The sequence below is a fragment of the Phragmites australis genome, chromosome 19 (assembly GCF_958298935.1).
Source record: "Phragmites australis chromosome 19, lpPhrAust1.1, whole genome shotgun sequence".
NCBI lineage: Eukaryota > Viridiplantae > Streptophyta > Magnoliopsida > Poales > Poaceae > Phragmites > Phragmites australis.
The window spans coordinates 22,389,793-22,413,240 of NC_084939.1; the positions used below are offsets into that span (position 1 = coordinate 22,389,793).

Sequence of the window (23,448 nt, forward strand, 5' to 3'; positions counted from 1 at the left end):
ATGCATAGGCAATGTTTTGCATAACAAATGAGCTAAATGGCTTCCGAATGGTGAAACTTGGCGACAAGACGGTGTGGCTGATCAGGGTCAACATGAGGAGCAAGATGCTACGATCAGTCTTCCGCTACCCGAAGGACGGCGGTCCATTACTGGAAATCATCTCCATCCCAGCAAGGTCTCCGAATACTTCAATTCTAAGCCAAGCAGTAGCAAGCCGGATCCTGCACAAGCAGAAACTATGACAAACTTGGCCAGCAAAAGCCAAATGGAGATTGAGCTTCAAACAAACGACATCAGTAAGCTAGGTATGCTAAAAGCCTATCGTATTCTAAGTCATGACAATAGTGGCCGCCGGTTCAGATCCCTTTTGGGGATCCCAATGAATTTGAGGAAGGATTGTGTGTTCATGGAGATTAAGGCCAGTGAAGCTCGTTCCATCTGCTCTGCATGCTCGTCAGACTTGCAATTATATTCATGAAATATTTTCTCAAGCTTATGTATTAGTACTCCCTCTATTAAAAATATAAGACGTATTTTGTTTATAAAAAATTAATGATCAAAATTTATTTTTGATGACTTTTAATATAATGTATTGTTCAGCACGCAAGATGACGTCATGAGGAGAGGGGAAAGATGGAAAAGGTCAAAGCAAAGGGATCTCGTGTCGTGAAGCTGGGAAACAAATTCTACATAATTTTACCTAGAAAAATCCTCGTGAGACCCATCTATGTCATCCATCCTAGGATCCAATGGCTGAGCTGAAGAGCAGAGAGAGTGAGTAGACACGTGTCATCACAGAGGAGAGGGTCTTTTTAGGACCGGATCATATAGAATTTGCTTCCATGAAACGGAAGCAAATGCTATAGGGTTCTGTCAAAAAGACCCTCACGTGATCTTATCTATACCATCTATCACGTGATCTAATGGGTGGGTTGAAGAGGAGAGATAGGGAGTTGACATGTGTCATCACAGAGGAGAGGGATTTTTGTAGAACCGTGTCCTATAGAATTTACTTTCGAGACCTTAGAAATCCTATCCATACCATATATCCTATGATCTAATAGCTAAGTTAAAAAATAGAGAGAAAAAATAGACATATATCATCATAAAGAAGAAGATCTTTTATAGAATCGAGTCCTAACTGATCTAGAAAAGTTCTTGTGCTATTGGGACAGAGTCCGGGCAACGTTCGTTTCTCCGTTTAATATCACATCGTTTGTGGAAGACGGAACTCGCATGTTGATAAGCTATCCCCAAGACGATGGACTCACCGCGAGGTAACCGTGGTAAGCAAACTCCTCTATGAGAAAATTCTTAAGTTATTGACGATTACATAGCACGCTACATGTTGTGCTTAGCTTTTTTTTTATCATTTCTCTAAAATTCGAACTTTTAGTGTGTTAAAAAGAAAAGAATCAATTTCGATGTAAATAGCATCGGCCTAACAAAGGTTTGGAGGGAAAATTGAGGGATTCGGTACAAAGAAAAAAGAAAATCCTATGAGTAGGTTTCCTTAAAAAAAAATCATTGCTCAATATTTTGAACGAATTTTACCATACAGCCGGACCTAATATTAAAAAGAAACTTGACTAAGGGGTGAGACCTCCATCCTTATATTAATATATAAAAGGTGAGAGTCAAACCTTGATTAGCTAGATGGCAACGACATCATTAACGAGATTGACTTAGGAGATAAATATATTTGAGTTCTTCAACAATCTTCTTTTCCCTGGCGAGTTAGCAGTAGGGGTTTTCGAGGATCAGCTCCACAAGCTTAAAGGGATGCTCAGCCAGCTCAGGGCAGCAGGGTGGCCAGGTGGTGATGGCGGATGCTAGGGTCAGGAGACGGAGGACTGCTAGTTGGGCGGTGTCAGGGCGGGGGCAGAGACGCAACCTGAGACGTTTGGAGATGGGCGAAGCGGCGAGCTGATTTTGCTGGCGTGAGAGAGGAGATGGAGTGTATTCGGAGGAAGAAGGGTGAACAACAGTCCGATGAAGATCGAACTCTTCACGTGTGCCGGCTCAAACATAGCCTGATTTCAAGTGATTGAACAATAGCACCTCCCTTAATTATTTGCTCTTAACGTAGAACGATTTTGTACCTCGTAGAGTAAGTTGACCAATATACTACCCGTTAAAGCCCGGGTTTTTTGGGCCTAAAATTCATGCCCTGGCCCACCCAATGAAACTATCAGGCCAGCAAATTTGGGTCCAAGTTGGGCCAAGATTGGGTGGGGCCGGGTCACTGCATGTTTTTACACCTCAACCACTATTTTGGGCTGGGCTCAGAGCAAGCCCGAGGTGCTTCAGACCAGTTATGTTCTACCTAGACTCACCTACTAAGCATCAACGGGCTTCATCGGCGGGCTTTTTTTGGTCGGGCCAAAAATGCTCAGTTCTATGCTCCCTGAACACCCTCATGTATACACTTGTTAGACCATCTCCAGCAGAGGTGGTAAATTTGCAGATTCGGCGCTACAGTGATTTTACGGTGCACTGTTCATGTGCTGTAGCAACTCCAGCAGAATCGGTATCCGGCGCTACAGTACGCTACAGTACTGCGGAGAGAGAAATTGGGACTGCAAATTGCTACAGTACTGCGGAGAGAGAAATTGCTACAGTACTGCGGAGGGAGAAAACAATGCCTGTTACTGTAGCAACACTGTAGCAGTACTGTTCACAGAGGCTGACAGCGGGTCCGGAGAGAGAAAAAGAGGAGTAGAAGGTAGAAAATAGGGTAGCTGCTGGAGATGAAAAAATAAGAAATGCTGTAATAGTGATATGGGATGCTGTAATAGTGATATGGGATGCTGTAATAGTGTTTTAGAGGATGAAAACTTGAGGTAGCTGCTGGAGATGGCCTTACCCGTAACACTATTACAACAGTAGCAATTAGATATTCATTACGAAGAATCGTTCTAATATTTTAATTAATTATCAGGTCGATTATTTGCTTAATCACAACCATGATGATTAACGGAATACTATTCTGGTAATCTCGGTACGTATTTTGTGCTCAAGATTCAAACACATATTTTTTCAACATATAGCATTACAACAGAGTTTAAGAAAAAACGAGTAATTAAATTATATTACAAGTTTTTAAGCATTCAACTATTTATAATAGTTTACATCAAAAGGAATATATGATAATAAAGAACAGATCACCTTCTAATAAAAATTAGAAACTATACAATGAAAGATTAACATCTATGAACCAACAAAGCTATGTAAAGTCATGTGCCCTTAGGCTCCACCTAAAGGCTCGCCACACGAGTAATTTTCACTACTCATTCCCGCTACCTATATTGGCGGGCGTGAAGTAGCCAAACATGAGCTCCTCCTCACCGGCAAAACCTGAAAGAGCAGCGCGAATACGTAGGTACTCGCAAGACTTAATCTATAATACGTACATATAATAACCTGACTTCAAGAATTATGCATTTAAGTCATTAGTAAGGAGTGGGCCACAAGGTTAAGTAAATTCATATGTATAACCAACCTAGACTTCTATGTGTGAGCATCTATACTTAACTCGAGACACATCTACTCTGCAACATCAACCTGCACATAATTGTAAAAGGAATCATCTCATGTAATCAATAACCCTCAACAACCAAACCCGACCAACGATACCAATCAACCTAAATCCAGAAACTCTACGATAGATGTAGATGGACAAAAGCATGCTCACAACTGAGAGCGCGGCAATTCAAATTATTTTTACGCCCTGCAGGGGTACAACTTTACCCACATGATCCAGGTCCATCCTCTTGGCCCCCGAAACAACATTTCTCATACCCGAAACTACCCACTTGCACATGCTCTTATGCCACCGGGGTTACCACAAGCGTGTCCCGGACACCTCAGGCTCCCTGTCACCTTGTTTCTCCTTTATTTTTTTTTACGCGTCATAGGGCCATAAGGTAAGCGTCAGCACGGCGTATGATACTCAGCTTATTCGTCCATTATCCGAATATATGGTTGTACAAAAAGTGCTAAAAATAACAGCACCGACGGACAGTGCTTGAACGATGCAAGCGGTCTATGGCATCCGGACTCCTCTCCTGACCTACCCATAGCACTGGCTATATCTCACCTTATCCTCACATCTCATACAACCCACATCATTGTCATTGTGTTTTATAAATAATAAGTAAGCCCTAAGCTCGCGAATAATTGTTGAACCATTGCTCGTCTTCTACCGAGGACCTAAACATTGGTAAGTATTTCGAATAACTCGTAAGTTAGACATCAACAATGTCATCAAGTCTAAAAGAATATGGATAATCAACAACTCAAGGTAATGCAAAACAATATAGGTTCTACCCATATAAATCCTACATCGACATCGCAAAACATGCAAACATACATAAGCAACAACCTATCAGTTTAGACTCCATTCAATTCAAACTAAAGGCTGCACTATGTGTAGATGTTCACCTTGCTGCTCTGGCAGTTGCCTGATACTCTCAGCATAATACTCACAGAACTCCAGTAGATTGGCGTCACCTTCACTCGCTTGAATTGCTGGCGTAATGCTCTCTAAACGAATCAAGAATGCATTGCATAAATAGTCAAATGGTGGAAAAGTGTGCATATGATGCATGTTTTATATTAATAGAGCGCTGTGTTTCGAAAAATATTTGCAAAAGATCACTAAATGATTAGGGTTTCAAAGTTTGAAACTCCGGGCAAGGTAACCTAAGTACATATAACCTTGAAGGGCTAGATCATACTGGCGTGGAGGTGCCGATCTGACCGTCGACCTGTAGAAGATTTTGGCGCTCGGCGGTCAGACCAACGATGTGTCGCGATCAGACTATTGTCTAGCGGTCAGATCGGTCCTAGTGGTGGTCAGACCGTGAGACCCTACCGACACCATTTTGCGAGGCCGTCGGCAAAACCTTCGACCACGAAGGGTATCAAAATGCTCTATGAGACCGGTGGAGTGCTTCTAAAGTGATTTGGATAATATTCACCGAGCTAAACTCAAAATACCCTATGGATAAACCCTAGGCTATGGTTAAGCTTGGGTCTAAATGGAATGAGGATTGATTAGAGCTCGAAAACGATGGGAAAATGGTAGGAGACGTCTCACCTTAGTGTAGCAAAGCCTTCTATCGGAGAGAGTCACTCCGGGGAAACTCTGATTTGAAGATCGGGCTTTGGGGTGGTTTGGGGCTTGAGGTGGAAGAAACGTGTATAGGAACTCCCTCAACGAAGAGGATGAAGGGGATGAGCTCGAGGAAGCCTCCGGGGTGCTCGAGGAAGTTCCCTCCATCAATCTCTGGTTGTCGTGGATGTCGAGGTGGTCTCTCCCTCTCTCTTAGTGTGGGTGAACGAGTGAGTGAAAGTGAGTGTGTGAGAGAGAGTGAGTGTGAGAGAGTTGGCCGATTTTTTAAGTGGAGCCTCTGCGCTGTCGTGGTCAGACCGTGGGAAGGTCAGTCAGACTGCGGGAAGCCCACGTGGCAAGCCTACGTGGCTACCCCTGACAGTCAGACCATGAGGAATCCCGATCAGACCAAAAATTTGATTCTATTTCCTATTTTCTATTATTCTTCATCTCTACAACATTTAAGGTTTTCCTAAAGGACTCTAAACTACCTTTCAGTACTTTTGAAATATGTTTATACTTAAGTTATCAAACGAATGGGCATAAACATAATATCATGATGATTATGAATACTTAATCACGTGATTAGCGTTCTGAGACGTGACATTTGTCCCTCTCCCATATACTCTCTTCGGTTATAAATAATTGACGTTTTGACTAAGATTCGGTCAAACTTTTAAAACTTTGACCGTCAGTAGCTTCTAAAATATTTAGTTTGGAAACATAAAAATTATGCGTATAGATTTGTCTTGAAAAATATTTTCATAATATTATATTTTTATGAAATATTATAACTATATTTTTTAAAAAAATAATAGTCAAAGTTGCATATCGAAGATTATAAAAAATCAAAAACTTATGTATTTTTTACCGGAGGGAGTAATAAAGTTTTCACTTATTGGCCCCTTCTTATATTTGCCCCTCAAGAGAGTGATTTGAATGATCCACTAAAGCACTTCAATTCAAACCAGCGACCAATCAACAGAAGAAATTATTGGACGTGTGCCTGCTTTGTCTCCGTTAGCCAAACATGAAGAAGACACCACCCCCCTGCATACATGCCTAACTGCATACATGCCTAACTGCCTGGTAGCTTCATTATATTTGCAAGTGAGCGAAAAGCTAGGTCAAGAACACAAGGCCGTGGACCAATGCTTGAGCTGTTGGACCCGCAGTTGTGCGAGTTCGTTCCGCATATGTCGTTTAGTACCATACCACTTGACGGAGGTGAAACTCGTATGCTGATAAACATAGTAATAACAACTCGTACTATAATATAAAAATAATCTCATAGTTTTAAATTTTAGCTTATAAGACTATTTCCCTATGAAATAACGATCTCTAGACTGACGCATACAAATGTGCTTGCCCTAAAGGCTGGACATGTTGTTTCCGACATCAAGTTGGGCTTAAAACACCGTCCGACACGTTTACACAAGTCGTGTTTGCCCCCTTTTTTTTTACAGGTAAAATCCCGCGCAGACCACTGGGCGACAAGCAACACCAGTCTGAACAAAGAACAACCCATGACGAAACCAGCGACCAATCGACCGGTGAAAAACCGAGCACTTCGACGTGCCTGCTTTGCCTTCGTTAGTCAAACACGTACGCCGCCCCAATCCACGCCAAGCTGAATGTGTTTGTCGATCTGCTGAATCCTCCAAAAAATAATCAAGCTCATCTTGTGATCTTTTCTGGTACCGATACACGAAGTCAAGCAGAACATGGATGCCCACGAAATTCAGTTAACCTGCCACTTAGTTCCACTCAGTGCCAAACCGCCGGCCGGTACTCCCCAATTCTCAACAGCAGCTGACCGCCGCACTAAAAAGTTCAGATGACTCTCAGACCACTTTCTCCTATCCATCTCCCCTCCAATCACTCCTGAATCATAGCTCACCACAATGACCTCTATAAATGAATGACATGCATGATCAGTAGAGAGAGAAGAGAAGAGGAGAGAGAGAGAGAGAGAGAGAGAGAGAGAGAGAGAGAGAGAGAGAGAGAGAGAGAGTTTTGCTGCAAGAACAAGAACTGAAGAAATGGATGACTCTTGCAGGAGGCCAGGGTCGATACCGTTCAAGTGGGAGATCTGCCCGGGGACGCCGAAGCACGCCAGGAGCAGCAGCGCCAGCGTGCCGTCGTCCTACTCCTCCTCCATCTCCAAGGCGGCGGTGGCGCCGAAGCTGACGCCTCCCCCCTCAATGGCGCCCTCGCCGTACCACTCCCCACGCGTCTCCTACTACTCCGCGCGCTCGGCGTCGGTGTCGCCGTCCCGGCGCCGCCAGCACCGGCCGACCGCCTTCCTCGACGTCGCGCCTCGCGCGGCTGCTGCTCCTGCCTATGGCGCCGGCGTCGAAGCCGAGGGGGAGGCGGCGGCGGTGCCAGCGTACAGATGCTTCCCGCTCCCCGTGTTCCTGAGGAGGGACCGGGACGGCAAGAAGGGTGGTGGCTCAGGCCGCCGGTCAGGGACATCGAGCTCGTCCAGCAGCAGCTTCGGGTCGGACGGCGCGCCGGCGCAGGGCCGACTGCGGCGGTCGGCGTCGAGCTCCTCGTCGTCGTGCCTGTCGCTATCGTCCGGGAGGAGTGGTAAGTTCGCCGAGGCGAGGGAGGTGGAGGCTGCCACTGGCTGGTTCTTCTGAGACATCAGGCAAGAGAACCAAGCAGCTATGCCGTGCGCCCATGCCGCCATTGTTGAAGAGAAAGAGGTGTGTGCGTGTGTGTCAGTGTGCTGAGACATTGAGGCCCAGCTAGATCATGTACTGCTTGGCTGGAGACTATTTGTGCGCGCGCAATTTTGTGTACAAAACAGTTCCTCGTTGATAATTTCACACGTCAGTTAAAGGATTATGCAATTAACACAAATTCAGCCAAAAGACCATACGCTCTTACTTCGAAAAAAGAACGAAAGATGACAACGACGAGCACGCAGGAATGGCAGGATCACAAAACTGTCGTTTTAGTCGAGTTTATCTGCAGACGTGCTGCCCACACAGTCACGGCAGCCACCGCCCACCAAAACGCCGAAGGTGCTCGCCGGGCGGACGCCGGCGGCGATACCCGTGCCCACAGGAGCCTCCATGGATCGATCGAGCACTGCGATTTGAGTAACTTAAATATCACGAAGCGAGGGCGGCCTGCAGTTCGATTTCTCTTTTCCGGTTGCTGACAAGTGATTTAGCAGCACGAAACTTCGGAGTAATTTAACAGCTAGTGCGCACACGCGTTCGGGGTTCATACCAGTGGGGTTTTGGACTTACCGTTCGTGTCAGGTTCGGTCTGTTCCTCTGAGTCGATCCATGTTATAGACCCGATCGGATCCCAAAAAATCATCACAAATACGAAAATATATTCCAACTTTTAGATCATCTTCAACTATATTTTCTTAATTTCGTTCCATTCCGCTCTCTGTTCTTATTCTCTTTATTTTCTCTCATCTCCAACGGCTTCCTTTCGAAGAGATTCGTAAAGAAAAATGAGAGAGAATCACATTTTGAAGGGAATGATCTTGGAAATACTTTAGTGATGAAAATCATGAAAGAAAATCATTAGAACGCTAAAAAAATAAAAATCCTTTCGTGAAGGGATTCTGGATTCTAAAGAAAAACCGTTATATATAGTCTAAACACTAGATACGAGTATTTCGGGGATAAAACTGGGAGAATAGAAAGAATAGACTAGAAGTAGCAATGTATGATCATGGTGGATCGGATTTAGGAAGGAGGAACCGATTCTTCTCAATTCTTCAGATTTGGGAAGGAGACAGTACGGGGAAGGAAGAGGATGCCATTGCCGTGTTCTGTTCGTCGATGCCCCGTCGATGGCTGCTTCGTTTCCTTTTACTGTGCCGCTCCTCGCCATTGCACTGGGCCTAGAGACAGCCCACTGATCCAGCTCGAAGACGCGGTCCAGTAGGCCACGTCCGTGACAATCCACCATGATCATACTCCGCAGCCCGACTAGCCAACAACTTTTGAGGATACAGGTCTCTTTACAGTCACGCACTCACGCATACACGGGCACCTGCCAACGACCTAGATGATTAATTTTTTGCGAATAAAGAGAACCCTTTAGGCAATCTTCAGTAGATATTTAAAAATCCATCTCCTATAATATTATTATAATATTTTCTAATACTATTATAGTTTTTTTTATTTTTTTTACATCTTCAGCAATTACCTTATTTCCTATCTTTCATTACTCTCCTCCTCTCTACGAATACACATGTATACTCTGTAAACAGTGATACAGGAGCTGTCGAGCTCCCGCAAATTTGCTGCTCCCGTCTCGCAAAAAAGTTGTGTCTGTATCCCTGTAGCGGTAGAAAAAGGCTCCGCTGGAGTGATACACAGTAATACAAAAGCCTCAAATTCAGGTGTTACAGTGCAGCACAGGGAAGCCGATCGCTTTTAAGGGCTCCGCTGAAGCAGGCTTTATTAGTTACTTAAAGTTAGATTATAATCATGAGTAACTAATTGCTCGACACACACCGGTGACGGACCACATCAAATTGCACGATATAAATGTTTCGCTTGCTGTGCAAGCGAGTGCGCTATCAAATTATGCTCCCTCTTTACATGCTTCACAGTAACCTTAGAAATCTGGCCTGTCGCTTCCAATGCCTCTGAAAAACGAAGAAAGATGGTTGCCTCCGGTTTTTCCGTGGTGATAGATCTTCCAGATGGTTAATAATGCACCAATGCTACGACGAAGCCCAATCTATTGTAGAAGGAGCTGAATAGTTTGCCCTGAGAAGCAAATTAAAGGCACAAAGCTATGACACCGTGCATTTACTTCCGATGCGTTGTGCTTCCATATCCCGAAGATGAGAAAAGGTTAAAGGAAAAATCAAACGTGCAAGAGAAAGTATCAGGGAATAATGTAACGTCTTACTTTACGACTAAGCAAATATCAACTAAATAATTAAAAAAATTACAACATCTCCTCTATAGTTACGGTGTAATTGACAACATAATAAAAAAACCATATAAGATATAAACGACGTATAAAGATCCTCACGATGCAACAATAACATACTTGTTTCTACAGCATATACAAGATTACTTCTTCTTCGAACGCAAAACTTATTACAGCACCAACGATATACTACCAAAAACAGAGTTTCAAAGATGAGTTGGGTTATTAACATTGTGATGAGATAGTGCGTGCAGCTACCAAGTTCCGTGCTCAAAATGCACATCAAGAGCTTAGGCGTACCTGTAAGAGAATTAACAAGAATGAGATAAGCTCAGCAAATAACGTTTATGTATATAAATATATCTCACTTAGTTAAAGAGTATTTCAGAAACAACCGTTTTTCTCACAATAAAAAGCCAAAACATATGAATTTAAAGGGAGTATCCTTCCACATGACATAATATTCGTCAATAGAACAACAACAATAATCTCCAACACGGTCTCCCATATATCATTGCATTAAATACTCTAGGATTTTATATTCTTCAAATATTATATAAATGTTTGAATGCCATGATGTTACTCAATTTGAGAGTTTTGCACTGAATAGATGCCAGTCACTCATGCAACTCCATATACCGGTACAAGTCACGCATAATGGTAGTGATCGGTCTTTATCACCATATAAAATACATAAATGCATATGTATACATGTGAATTGATGTCAATTCTTAATTTTCTTTTGATAACTCTTTATAACGAGTAACATCACTACTAATTCATGACACCAACGATATAATCGAAGTCAGTGAAATGGCACGGATTTAATTCATCAAAATGTAATATCATCCATGATTTAAATAAATTAGAAAATATTAGATGCTTCAATTCATTTGCAAAGAGAGTAAGATATGAATATAAACATAGCAATAAATACACCCCTATGTTACTTGCTTTTTACCAAAGGTGACGAAAGAACCTCGCTTAGACATTCTTGGAAGTATTACCACTTGCACAAGTATATTTTTAAGTACTAAAGTACATCGGAAACACATATAGTATAAAAACATTCTTCCTACATCCGGAAATGTCACATACATGTCATTACTTCAAAAACGCCGAACATTAATACTTATACAGCATGAACCGATGTGACCTCCACTTCAAGGTCGAATTAGACTTCTCTTACTAATAAGATCTTGCTTAATTAAAAAGAAAAGACATTTCACTTCGGATGCCATATCTTCATCTCAACAACAGCTATTGTAAATGAATTGGATTATCGATCACATGTATGACAAGAATTGATTGATTCAATTTAATCACAAACATCTAGAGATTACTTAGGAACATATTTGGACAGATTTTTGCTTCTCACATGACACTACAGGCGTGATTGTAAAGGTGCATGGAATTGGGCCAAGCTGCACGGATGCAAAATCTTTTGATATTCATATTTTTGGATCCGATCGTCGAAGAGCATCTTCAGCTAACTCCCTAGATCTTACTCCTTTCACATGAGCAGAAACAATAGTTGAGATTATGATTGATTGTTCGCATAAAGATAATTTTTTAATACTGACAAATAAGTTCGCATGTATAAGTTGATACAGAGTCTGCATCCGTTAAGTCAGACTGCAGAGTGAAGTTCGATTCAAACTTCACTCTCTAACCAGAATGAGATCATATATTTACACCCGTTGAAACGAATTGCAAATGAAACTTTTCAAGATTATATGTAGCTATCAGACCAAGTTAGAGCGAATTCTGGCATCCAAACACACATGAAGAAACCAGATTGACCAGATCCAAGGTTTTGTACCGGTTTGTGCATTTGTGCCTTTCAATGTGGTACGACCTCTTGGTTTTCAGTTCTAGACATGAGGGCATCTTACGCCACTGTCTGACAACACATGAACAACATATCTTTTTTCCTTTGGAAAAAGAAATTGGAACACTGGCACTCTCAAGACTCACAGCCACATCACATACGGATAAGATTGGATCATATCATTTGGGTCTTCTCCCTTCATTGATCCTTACAAGTTCTTCACTGAACGACCATAGCCTCTTCGCCAGCTCTGCATCTCTTGCGACGGCAGTCGGGGTCGCTTCGTTGCAATCCGCAAAGTATTTGCCAGACACATCTTTCAGATCGGGGTGCAACGCCAGGTAGCAAGTAGTCGCGGCTCCCTACAAATCATGTTCATCATGTCAGATGAGTCCCTTCTTATGATACCGACTATTCTGGAATTTGTAGTGAGTTAGCTAGGTACTACGATTCAGTAACCTGGGGCATGCCCTTCAGAAAAGGCTTTGCCACAGAGAGGATTGAAACCAGCACACCTGCCAAGTATTTAGTTATATTTGTTGATTGAAAAAAAAGAGAGAACAAGATTAGTTTTTTCTGAATCTTCTTGTTGAGCTTGCAATGGTATTACTGTTTGTTACGACGTAGCGGGCAATGTTAGTCGGGATTAATCCAGGATGCAGGGAATTTGCAGTGAGGTTACATCCTTCTTCCTGAAATGGCACCAAGCATGTGTAAGTTTCTGAGCATGTGAATGCGCAATGAACAGAAAGAGATTGCACACCTGAAAACGCCTGGATAGCTCATTTGCGTGGAGAATATTTGCCAATTTGGAATGTGAATATGCAATGAACGGCCAATACCTATAAATTTCCTAGTACGAGAAAATAATAAATTCAGCTTCTTTTGTTGAGTTCATGTATATTAAATTAACAATCATCAAGGAACAACGTACTGCCAACCTATCCTTATCGTTTAGCTTCTCCAGCTCAAAGCATGAACCATCACTTCTTTTATGCGCGGAAGAAGATACGTTTATGATCCTGCCTTGCACACCGGTCTCTCTGGCAGTTGATTTCATCTTGTCGAGCAGGAGATTCGTCAGCAAGAAATGGCCTGCTCGTAAGGTCGAGTTCAGTAGGTGCTTTGCTTAATCAATTGAGCATTTGCTTCTGATAGAGTGCCAAACCACAACATTTGAATCCAAACCAGCATAGCAGATCCACTGAGACTATACTTGACAGGGAAGGGCAAGCTTCTGTTCACATGAATGAGCAGTATCGCACTCACCGACATGGTTCGTCGCGAATTGCAGCTCCATCCCATCCTTAGACTGCTGGAAGGGGCAGCCCATAATCCCTGCATTGTTTCTTCAGAGAAATATGATGCAGATTTACCATGTCAGTGGCGGTGGATCAGTAGTACACAAACCGTGCTTCGTCTCAACATTTCCAATGGTTCAGAGATGATGATGCATACATGAGGATGTTCAGATGCTTGTGAGATGAGTTGAAGGACCGCGCGAAGCTGCGGACGGAGCTGAGGGAGCTCAGGTCCATCTCCATGACGTGCAGCTTGGACCTTGGGATCTGATCTGCAAGGCTCTCTTTCACCTTCATGCCACTCTCCAGTGTCCTTGCTGGTATGATCACTTTTGCTCCCCTCAGTGCAAGGACTCTTGCTGTCTCCTTTCCGATGCCATTTGTTGCTCCTGTGTTTAACCAAACGAAACCCGATTTTTTTTTGTGAAACTAAAAGGAAGAAAAACTGATGCTTTACAGATTTAGCTGACAATTGCTACGGCCAAACTGTAGAAACCGTTGGTTTAAAAATAAATTTGGCTGCAATATTTTCCTAGTCCTCCTGCAGTCCTGCCTGACTGAGCAAAGGGGGCACAGCACTGCTGCACGGGCACAGAAAGAATAAGAACAGCACCGAGGTCTAACTGACCTGTGACGATGGCCGTGAGATGGCTGGCGTCGACGCCGGCGGTGGCCTCCTCGGCGGTGGACGCCGCGCCGAAGCCGGACGGGCCTCGCCGTCCCCAAGGCCAGCCCCAGAGCCACATCACCGTCCTCCTTCGCTAGCCACCGGCAATCAATCCATCTGCGCGCAGACGTGGAGGGAGACAGATGCAGCCAGTAGTGACTGGTGAGTACTGTCGACGTGTCGACTGTGGAGTGCCGGTCGCCCAGCGACTACAGTCTCCTACGGCCCAATCAAACACCGCACCGGACGAACGCACCTAGCACATTTAATCCTGCATCATCCTTACTGATTTCTTTAGATACTCGCTTGGTCATAAATGCACGTCGTTTTGAAAAATGTTTAGTTAAAATTTTAAAACTTTGACTAACAATAGTTTTTAAAAAGTTTAATTTAAAAATATTAAAATCATAAATAATATTTGTCTTGGAAATTTTTTTATAATATCACAAATTTAATAGATTTTATAAATATATTCTAATAAAAAATAGTGATCAAAATTATGTATTGGAAACTGTATTTTATCCAAAATGATATGTATTTATGATCTAAGATAGTAACTTGCTTACTGCAATTAATTCCTCTAGAGCTGCTAGGAGTGTGCCACGTCCTCTGAAAACTCTGTAGGTCAAATGGCTGAAATCGATGCCAGAAGATAACCGACTCTACACGGTCAGGAAAAAATATCTAAAATCTCGTAAAAAGAAAAATACTTCTAGCCTTTATTTAATGGATTCAGATTGAAGTTGAATCACAACCAATGGTCTCAAATAGACTTAGCCTGACTTAACTACAGGGATTAAGATTGAATTACAACTAACAGACCCAAATAGACTTAGCTGAACTCAATTATTAATTTCTAGACAACCGACTAGGGCTGATTTATATACCAACAATCGACTCAAGTAAAGCCTAATAGGGATGCAAACAACCAAATCAACCAACACAAGCTGGGGCGAAATTTAAAATACTGACCGTAGCGCATTTACCAACATACAACTTAAGAATAATTTTTATATGCCATAAGTAAGCTCCAGTTACATGACTTGCCATCGAATGAGTGGGATTTCACTCTGTACCATCCAAATTTCAAAGTTGGCTTAAAAAACTTTCACTCCATTCTAGCTGGCAATGGTAGGAAATAGAGTATTTGAATCTGGATGGCATGGAGTGAAAGTAGACTCATCCAATGGCAAATGGTGAATTAGGAACTTCTCCGTTGGCATACACCGGATTTATTCACTATTTAAAGAGCACATGAATGTAGCGAGTTTCGCTTCAAGGATTTTACATTGCAGCCGTTATGGCATAGCTTCTGCTTATATAGAAGCTAGATTATGGGAGAAGCTAGTGAAAAGTGGTTTCTGCTTGCTAGTCCAATTCCAGCTTCTATATATAGAATCTTACCATATGGCAACACTTCATCTTCCTTTCTGAGAAGAAGCTACAGTGAAAGATATGACTAACTACCTTAGCTTAAAAATCATCATCAGTATTATATTATGCAGTGAGCAAGTGATAATGAAACTGTAGCTAAGTTGTTGATCAGTAATAAAAAAAACATTCAGTACTATCCTGAGGGCATAAAAGAGTTCGCTACCAATTTACAAGGATACTATGTTACAAAAGATGGAGGCATGTTTTACATTCCTGGAGAACATAAGCTCCTCTGAAGATACAATGACAGAAGAAATGGAGCTGCTGGAGGCAGTGGAAGAGTAGCATCAAATGTAAGATGTTAAAACCGTGCTAGCTGTAGGCCTTTTGGTCACAAAACTGTATCGAACTTAACGGTTTGCCTGACTTTGGTTTCAGTAAACTTGGCACCTTAGTATCGCTGTTGCGATGTCTCTATTATTCTTAAACAAAACTATCAAGCACTGCATGACGATGATGCAGCACAGCTCCAAGTTCAAACCAGTAGAAAAAAGATCAAGCGAATTTGAGAACATTCAGAGAACTTGCATGTTACAATAGGAGAAGAGCTAACCTCGCTGTTACCTCCATGTTTTAGTTTCTTCCCATGTTTATAACAAAAACAAATGAGAGAGTACAGATTGTACAGATAGAAACCAAAACTCTAATAAATTTGGCAAGATCACCCTTACAACATTCCGTATTGATCATCACAGTTATAGTTGAAGTGGAGCCAAATACAACTCAAGAGGCTACACATTACACAATAAGATAATTGAAGTTGCACATGTACATTGTAGATTGTGGCGGCTGACTTCTAAATGTTCTAGGCTTACGACAGTAGCTGCACAGCTGCGATTTTAGGGATTTTTTCTCGGAGCTTCTGAGTCAGCGCTACTCGGACAGTCATCACACCAGCAGCTGGACCAGTAAGCCGAACTTTCACAATAGGTTCCTCAATCGAAACAAACTCGAGCTCACCACCACCTGTGCCAGCAAGGTAAGGCCTGATCTCGTCGAGTACCTGATATGGGTGAAAACAAGTTAGCAATGCTCCAGTTTCTATCTCAATATTTTATTTATGAAAAGATACTATGTTATGCACTGAACAAAAGGACTGCAAGTATACATCTTCAAGGCTACTTTTCAAAAAGGTCAGACGGTTAAGATCATATACAAAGATAGCAGCATATCATTTGATTGTTGGTCCCCATATCCTTCTCGACTGCTTTCATTTTGCAGGAAATAAACTTGGGAATGTCTTAAAAGCACAAAACCGAGCTATGAATGATACCACTGTGCGTATCGGCGAACAAAATTTCCTACTAAATAGTACTAGTAGCATTGATTAACGTCACTTCCTCTCTGTCAAATCAGGATGTACCGATGTACAATAGTTTGACCGCGGAAAGGATGTTAATTCACATACTGAACAATCCGAAAAGGACAGAAAAGCTAAATGCATCAGTGCGTGTATGGGCAGAGGCGCAGCAATTAGTTGTATATGATATAAATACATGTAGCAGGTTCATGCTATCGAAATCAGCTAAAGTATCAGTGCTGTTACAAAAGAATACAGCGAGAACAATGATAGTTCAACTATACTGAAAAAGATCCCTAACTATACTGAAAAAGATCCCTAACTATACTGTCCCCACTAATTAAGAACTGAAGTCAATAGTTTTAGCAGTATAATGCCTTTTCCCTATGCCTTCAGGTACAAATGACTATGTCCAGTAAACTAGCATTGAAAGATGGATCTTAAATGCAAAAACGGTGGACAATAACATCATTATGCAGTCACAGCTCTGTAGAAACTACTAAGCACAATGCATCAGAAAACTCTGAATTTGAGTTACAACAATGGTCGTAAAACACCGTATGTCAGAATAAATTGATCTTGTTTTAGGCAATTAGTTAACATTAAGCCTGGGTTGCTTTGACATTCTGTAAGCATCAAGTGATCATTGCTAACAGAAACATTTTCCCAACAATAGAACACTTACCTTTTCAATGTTCTCTTGGTTCAACTCAAGCCCAGTCTCCTCATCAGCCACGGGTTCAACTGCTACAATCTCTGGTATTTTCTCCATCAAGCGTCGCTCGATGCCCATCTTCATTGTTGTTACTGAAGCTGGGCATGAACCGCATGCTCCTTGCAGCTTCAACCTCACTATGTTGCCGTCGATCTCATGCAATGCAACATTGCCTCCATCTGCCATAAGGTACGGCCGCACTTCATCCAACACTTCCTCAACATTTTCAGCGGTCAAAGGCAGCTCGACCACTGGGTCTGGGTTGGCAATAGCTTGAACCACTGCTAGAGCAGGACACAAATAAAGTTTATGTTACTTCAGCAGTTTCATATTAAATCTCTAATGAAAAAGTAGCACAAGCAAATGGTCTATATGCTGGAATGCCCCAATACCTAACATAATCCACACTAGTAGTAGTCTAGGAGATGCTCCGGTTTGGCCCATAATAGTTAACATTCTTGTTTTTTAATTGATATTATATGCTTGCATACTAGATCATCACACTCTGTTCTTGTTTTTTAATTGATATTATATGCTTGCATGCTAGATCATCACACTCTGCAGACCATATGAAACTAAGTTCCCACCAAGGAGCATCATATAGTCATACAAAACATTCTGGATAGGTGCTGAACATGAGGTGTGCTATTATTCAATTCTGTCGCTCCCTAATTGCCAGATTCTCGGTTTTCATCTATAATTCATTGCGATATTTCACTGTACCAACAGATTAACCATCTCGAAACTAGCTATCCCTAGCCGAAGAGCATAAGCAAGAAATCAATCTGAGAGAATAATTGCTGGCCTTTAATCTGTACACTGGAAGGGTGGGGCATACAACAAAACAATTTGGAGCTACAAAATTCTCCTCTTAGCAGATGCTATTGTAGAATTTCTTTACCAGGTTTATACCATCAAAATTCCACGATGTGTCTGGAGGTTATTCTTTTTGTTTTAAGCTTTCGAAAACTCGCCGCCAATCCAACATCCACACCAACAAAGGACTCACCTTGCCGCCGCCGCTGACGACCCAAGCGAGCGGACGCGGCGACCAGCCTCGGCGCGGAAGAAGCCGGAACGGCCGTCGACGCAGTCCCCACCTGCGCACCGAATCAAGAACCCATCAGCCCGATAGAGCCAAAAAAGAAAGTGCCTTTCAAGAGAAGGGGGCTGAGAGGAACGAAACCACAACCTTGAAGGACGAAGGCGAGGAGGAGGTGGATGGCGATGGGCCCGGCGCCCACGCCACAGCCGCCGCCTGCATCACCGGTGAAGGAAGCGTGCCCTGTCTCGTTGCGCGCTGTTCTTGGCTGGCTGGTGTTCGGTCGGGGACGAAGACTTCGGCCGGGAGGGTTGGAATTGGGAAGCTCCGCTTCGTTGTGGCTAGCTGATTGATTGGTGTGCCTTCTCTGCCTTTTTTTCTCCGTTTTTTCTTTCTTTTTGTTTAGGGAAAAGAAAAGTTACTGCTTAGAAGCTTCGATTCGGTTGATTTACTGTCAAAAAGAGAAAATTGTTCTCTAGTTTTCGAGTATATTTGTGTCAATTTTGTGGTGTCTGGAAGAAGTTCATAACGACGACGAATCGTGGCCGTTCTATGCTTTCTGGTCCTGGTTGAGTTTGAGCCGCAACCTGTGCTACCGTTTGGCTTGGATATTTGGACACCGGGATAGCTCTCTCCTCTCTCTCCTTTTTTTCTTCGATGAAAGCTCTCTTCTCTCCTTGATAACTTCAAAGAAGAAACAACTATTGAAGTGGAGAGAGATCCTATGACGTAACTCTATAGATAACGTCGCCGCTGATATACAGGATCCACTAAATTAACCCGTTGTAACATACAGTTATGTAAGAGAAACCGTGTCTCACTAAAATCATGCGAAGCCAAATTCGGACTGTGGAGCCCAGGGCGAAGTTTGATGTCAGTACAAACCAATTTGCACAATAGTGCGCGGTTTTCTCTTCAGTTGCAACACGCAGCCACAACTGTGCACTCTTTTCAGATCAACCAACTCCTAACACAGGTGTAGTTTCGGTGAACAATGGGGGTTACCAAATCAGCAGTATCAGAGGCGGACGGACCTATAGGGCATGGTAGGGCCACCGCCCTACCTCTTCGGTTCTTCGGTTGGCTGTCATGTAGGCTGCAGGAGGAAGAAGATGAAGGTTGAAGGGGATCGAATCAATTTGGGCCGACTAGTTCCAACTCCATAATCCATTCGGCACTTCGGCCCACAGGACACAAGCCCAAATCGATGCTCCTCTCACCTCACAGGCTCGCCTGGCCTGTTCCTACGGGCTGCAGCCGTTCCCCACGCCCACGCGGACACAGAGAGAGGGCAGAGCGAGCAGCTGAGCACCCTACCTGGCGTCCTGGCCGCTGGCTGTGCTGTGCGCGGTGCGCCGCCGCTCAGGGAGAGGGAGCCCACTGCCAGTGCCCACCAAACTGCCGATTGCCGAAGCCGTGCCGTGCGCCCGTGCGCCTCCTCGACTCCTCATCGGCGGATCTGGGGCTCCGGGCGTCCGGGCAGTTCGGCTGCGCGCCTGGCCGCCTGCGGCCTGCCATCACCGATTCCATTCAGGCTTCAGCTGTTCAGCACCAGCAAGGCAGCAGCCTGCACCCTGCAGGGCGGCTCGGGGCTCGGGCGCTGCCGCGCTGGGGAGTGGCCGCGTGGGGGGCTGGGGCTGGGAGCCTGGGACTGGGAGTGCACAGCGGAGGGCGGGCGGGCGGCTGCGGGGTGCGGCCGTGCGGGGGCAGCGGGGCTGCGGGCAACGCTGCAGGCCTGCAGTGGCAAGCAAAACTGCAGAACTGGTGGCTGGGCGCTGGGCGTTGGGCGCTGGGCGCTGGGGACCTGGCCGCCTGGTGACTGGGGAGTCCGGGAGTGGGGAACTGGGGATTGGCAGTTTGGCACAGTGAGGTCAGAGGACAGAGCCTAGCAGAGCAAGAGCCGGGTGTGAGGGCAGTTCTGTGTGAGGGTATTAGACATTACTGCATTAGCACTTCTTTACCTGTTCAATTGTGACTTGTAAGTTGTCCGGTACTTCGATTATTTTCCTATCCATCGTATTTGATGTACTGCTCAATTTTTTTCTCAAATTTGTCACTGATTGGTTACATTGGTATCAATAATAGCGCCGGGCATGAAGGGAGGCCGAAGCCAGCAATCTGGAAGCGCCAGACCTACCCCGCCAAGCAAGAAGCGCTATAAAATGCTAGGTATATTAAGTTATTCACTGTGATTTGATTCCTTTAGTAATGTAGTATGAATATTGATTAGTCAACAAAAATTAAATGATTTTGTAGATTTGAAGTCCTTCTTTAGTAGCAATTTGTCGAGTGGCTCGGGTCCAAGTACCCGTGAAAGTGGAAATGCTCTTGAATCTGAAGAAGGGCAAGGGGAGGTGGGTGACCTGGGACTGGGATTCGGAGATTCAGCACCTGAAATTGCAGATTCTATGGCACAAGTTGCTGTTGAAGATACATTATTACTAAATTTGCCATCACAAGATATTGAAGGTATTAAGGTTTTCAACCCGGTTGTCCATCTTGTTTCTGATCCAGGACTTCGTATTCCTATTGAGGGATTTCATCCAAACATTAGAGATGATGTTAAGAGGGCTTATTTGTTGAAGGGCCCGACACAACCTTTTGGCCATGATTTTCCTCGCAAGTTATGTGATAGCAGGGCATTTTTAGAAACTTGGTTAAGGCAAAACGATTGGCTAGAGTACAGTGTGGCAAAGGATGCAGCATATTGTTTCTATTGCTTTCTTTTTAAGCAGGAGCCCTTAGAGCAACAATTTGGTCATGATGCTTTTACCAAAGCAGGGTATAGGAATTGGAAGAATGCTTATCATGGACTTCCTCTTCATATTGGTGGGCCAACTAGTTGTCATAATAGAGCAAGGACAGCATGTGAAGATTTTAAGAATCGAAGGGCAAGTATCACACATAGGGTTGAGACTAATAGTGTTGATGCTGAAATGAAATATGAAGTTCGTCTGACAGCTTCTTTAGATGTTGCAAGCTTCCTCATTGCGCAAGGTCATCCATTTCGTGGACATGATGAATCTCCCTCCTCCTTAAATAGAGGGAATTTCTTAGAGATGCTTGAGTGGTACAAAAAGAGGAATGAGAGTGTAAAGGTTGCATTTGAGGAGTTGTGTCCATTAAATGCCCAAATGACTTCTCACAAGATTCAAAAGGATCTTACTGAAAGTTGTGCGATAGAGATTAGAGAAGTGATAAAGGAAGAGATTGGTGATAAATGTTTCTCAGTTCTAATTGATGAATCTCGTGATATCTCAATAGCAGAGCAGATGGCTGTGATTGTGAGGTTAGTTATTATTTATTTATGCATTCTATAAATTATCTGGGTCTTGCAACAAGTTAGTCACCTAATTGCATCATGTGTCTTGTAGGTTTGTGAACAATAAAGGAATGGTTGTGGAAAGGTTTTTGGGTCTCAAACATGTGGAGGATACAACATCAAATGCATTAAAGAAAGCTTTGCTTGAGATGCTTGCTGACTATGGTTTATCTGTTGCTAAACTTCGAGGGCAAGGATATGATGGAGCTTCAAATATGAGAGGTGAATTCAATGGTTTGCAAAAACAAATTCGTGATGAGAACCCTTATGCTTTCTATGTTCATTGCTTTGCTCATCAATTGCAGTTGGTCATTGTTTCCGTTACAACTTGTTGTTCATCTTTCTCTGATTTCTTCAACTATGTGAGTTTGATTGTGACTAGTGCTAGTTCATCTTGTCGAAGGAAAGATAAGTTAATTGCACATAATCGCGATACCATTTTGCAAAAGTTGGATAGTGGTGAGATTTTTTCAGGAAAGGGGAAAAATCAAAGAACAAACTTGGTTAGACCTGGTGATACAAGATGGGGTTCTCATTTCACAACATTACTCCGTATTGAGTCAATGTGGGATTCTGTGGTCAGAGTGTTGTCCATGATTCATGGGGATGAGCGTAATCCTGGTCGAGCAGCTGGTTTGGTACGCAAAATGGAGAGCTTTTCCTTTGTTTTAAATATGAAATTGATGTTGCAAGTTCTTCGCATTACAAATGAGTTGTCTCTCTTGCTACAAAGAAAGGATCAAAATATTGTTCAGTCTATGTCATTACTAGTTGATGTCAAGACACGTTTGGTCACCTTGCGAAATGAAGGTTGGGAGCCATTATTTAAAGAAGTCAAATCTTTTTGTGTTGCCAAAAAGATTCCACTACCAAATATGAATAAGCCCATACCAAGATGGGGTCGCTCAAGGCTTGATGGCGACTTGATAACTCAAGAGCATCATTATCGTGTTGATACTTTCTTTGCTGCTCTTGATGCTATTATCACGGAGATGGATCATCGCTTTAATGAGGTATCATCAGAGTTACTTGTTTGCTTATCCTGTCTTCATCCAAGAGACTCATTCGCTAAGTTTGATGTTGATAAGATTGTTCGTCTGACGGAGATCTATGATCATGATTTCTCAATTGTTGAGCGTTCGCTTATAAGGGATCAACTTAAGACCTTCATTCTTCACGTGCGAAGAGTTGATGATTTCAAAGCTTGTCATGATCTTGGAAGCTTAGCCATGAAATTGATAGAAACTGAAAAATATCTTGCTTTTCCTCTAGTCTATCGCATCATAGAGTTAGCATTGCTCCTTCCAGTGGCAACGGCATCGGTTGAAAGATCTTTCTCGGCTATGAATATAATCAAGACAGATTTACGCAATAGGATATCTGATGAGTGGCTCAATGACTTGATTTTGTGCTACATTGAGAAGGATATTTTTAGAGGACTTGATTCGGATAAAATTAAGAAGACATTTCAAGTTATGAAAGATCGAAAAATGAGCTTGCCTAAACCTCCTAAAAGACCTAGACATTCTTAGTGTTTTATGAGTGGTATGTCTTCTCGTAATATTATCTACATTTTTGCAATATATGATCACTTAATTATCACTCACTAATTGAATAATTTTTGAATTTGACAGGTTTGTACTATATCTTTTGATATATGTTGATTTATATGGTTTAAGAATCGTTGTTTACTCGACTACTTGTATACAAGAGGTACCATCTTGATTCTTCTCCTATACCATTTATACTCTATTTTGATGTTGCTTCGATTTAAATATGATATGTGTATACGATTTAATTTTT

General features: G+C 42.9%; 4 protein-coding genes and 1 long non-coding RNA gene across 7 annotated transcripts; 3 read left to right on the top strand and 2 right to left on the bottom strand.

The window, feature by feature from the left end:
- The first annotated feature begins 7,065 nt into the window (after nucleotides 1-7,065).
- On the top strand, nucleotides 7,066-7,992 carry LOC133900568 (uncharacterized). The gene has a single exon (XM_062341747.1). It carries the CDS (start codon nucleotides 7,159-7,161, stop codon nucleotides 7,756-7,758), a length of 600 nt encoding a protein of 199 aa, XP_062197731.1. The 5' UTR covers nucleotides 7,066-7,158; the 3' UTR covers nucleotides 7,759-7,992.
- Nucleotides 7,993-11,750: 3,758 nt separating this feature from the next.
- On the bottom strand, nucleotides 11,751-14,021 carry LOC133900131 (short-chain dehydrogenase TIC 32, chloroplastic-like). 2 transcript variants are annotated; one of them, XM_062341265.1, is made up of 8 exons: nucleotides 13,794-14,021; nucleotides 13,323-13,554; nucleotides 13,134-13,213; nucleotides 12,827-12,959; nucleotides 12,628-12,709; nucleotides 12,475-12,556; nucleotides 12,324-12,379; nucleotides 11,751-12,226 (listed from the first exon to the last, which is right to left on the bottom strand). In XM_062341265.1, the coding sequence occupies exons 1-8, from the start codon at nucleotides 13,909-13,911 to the stop codon at nucleotides 12,044-12,046; spliced, it is 966 nt and encodes a 321-aa protein (XP_062197249.1). In that variant the 5' UTR covers nucleotides 13,912-14,021; the 3' UTR covers nucleotides 11,751-12,043. The 2 variants fall into 2 exon arrangements, with proteins under 2 accessions (XP_062197249.1, XP_062197248.1); XM_062341264.1 differs by having other exon boundaries at nucleotides 12,628-12,706; nucleotides 12,806-12,959; nucleotides 13,794-14,018.
- A 1,749-nt stretch (nucleotides 14,022-15,770) lies between these two features.
- On the bottom strand, nucleotides 15,771-18,722 carry LOC133900132 (nifU-like protein 2, chloroplastic). Of its 2 annotated transcripts, none has more exons than XM_062341266.1 (4): nucleotides 18,474-18,722; nucleotides 18,291-18,381; nucleotides 17,252-17,565; nucleotides 15,771-16,269 (listed from the first exon to the last, which is right to left on the bottom strand). In XM_062341266.1, the coding sequence occupies exons 1-4, from the start codon at nucleotides 18,543-18,545 to the stop codon at nucleotides 16,078-16,080; spliced, it is 669 nt and encodes a 222-aa protein (XP_062197250.1). In that variant the 5' UTR covers nucleotides 18,546-18,722; the 3' UTR covers nucleotides 15,771-16,077. The 2 variants fall into 2 exon arrangements, with proteins under 2 accessions (XP_062197250.1, XP_062197252.1); XM_062341268.1 differs by having other exon boundaries at nucleotides 17,252-17,562; nucleotides 18,474-18,716.
- LOC133900133 (uncharacterized) lies at nucleotides 16,576-16,896 on the top strand. The gene is made up of 2 exons (XR_009906514.1): nucleotides 16,576-16,712; nucleotides 16,772-16,896. It is a non-coding gene; the product is annotated as an uncharacterized LOC133900133 (long non-coding RNA).
- A 1,694-nt stretch (nucleotides 18,723-20,416) lies between the features above and the next one.
- Nucleotides 20,417-23,352, top strand: LOC133900270 (uncharacterized). The gene is made up of 3 exons (XM_062341377.1): nucleotides 20,417-20,492; nucleotides 20,580-21,612; nucleotides 21,698-23,352. The coding sequence occupies exons 1-3, from the start codon at nucleotides 20,417-20,419 to the stop codon at nucleotides 23,175-23,177; spliced, it is 2,589 nt and encodes an 862-aa protein (XP_062197361.1). The 3' UTR covers nucleotides 23,178-23,352.
- The last annotated feature ends 96 nt before the right edge of the window (nucleotides 23,353-23,448 follow it).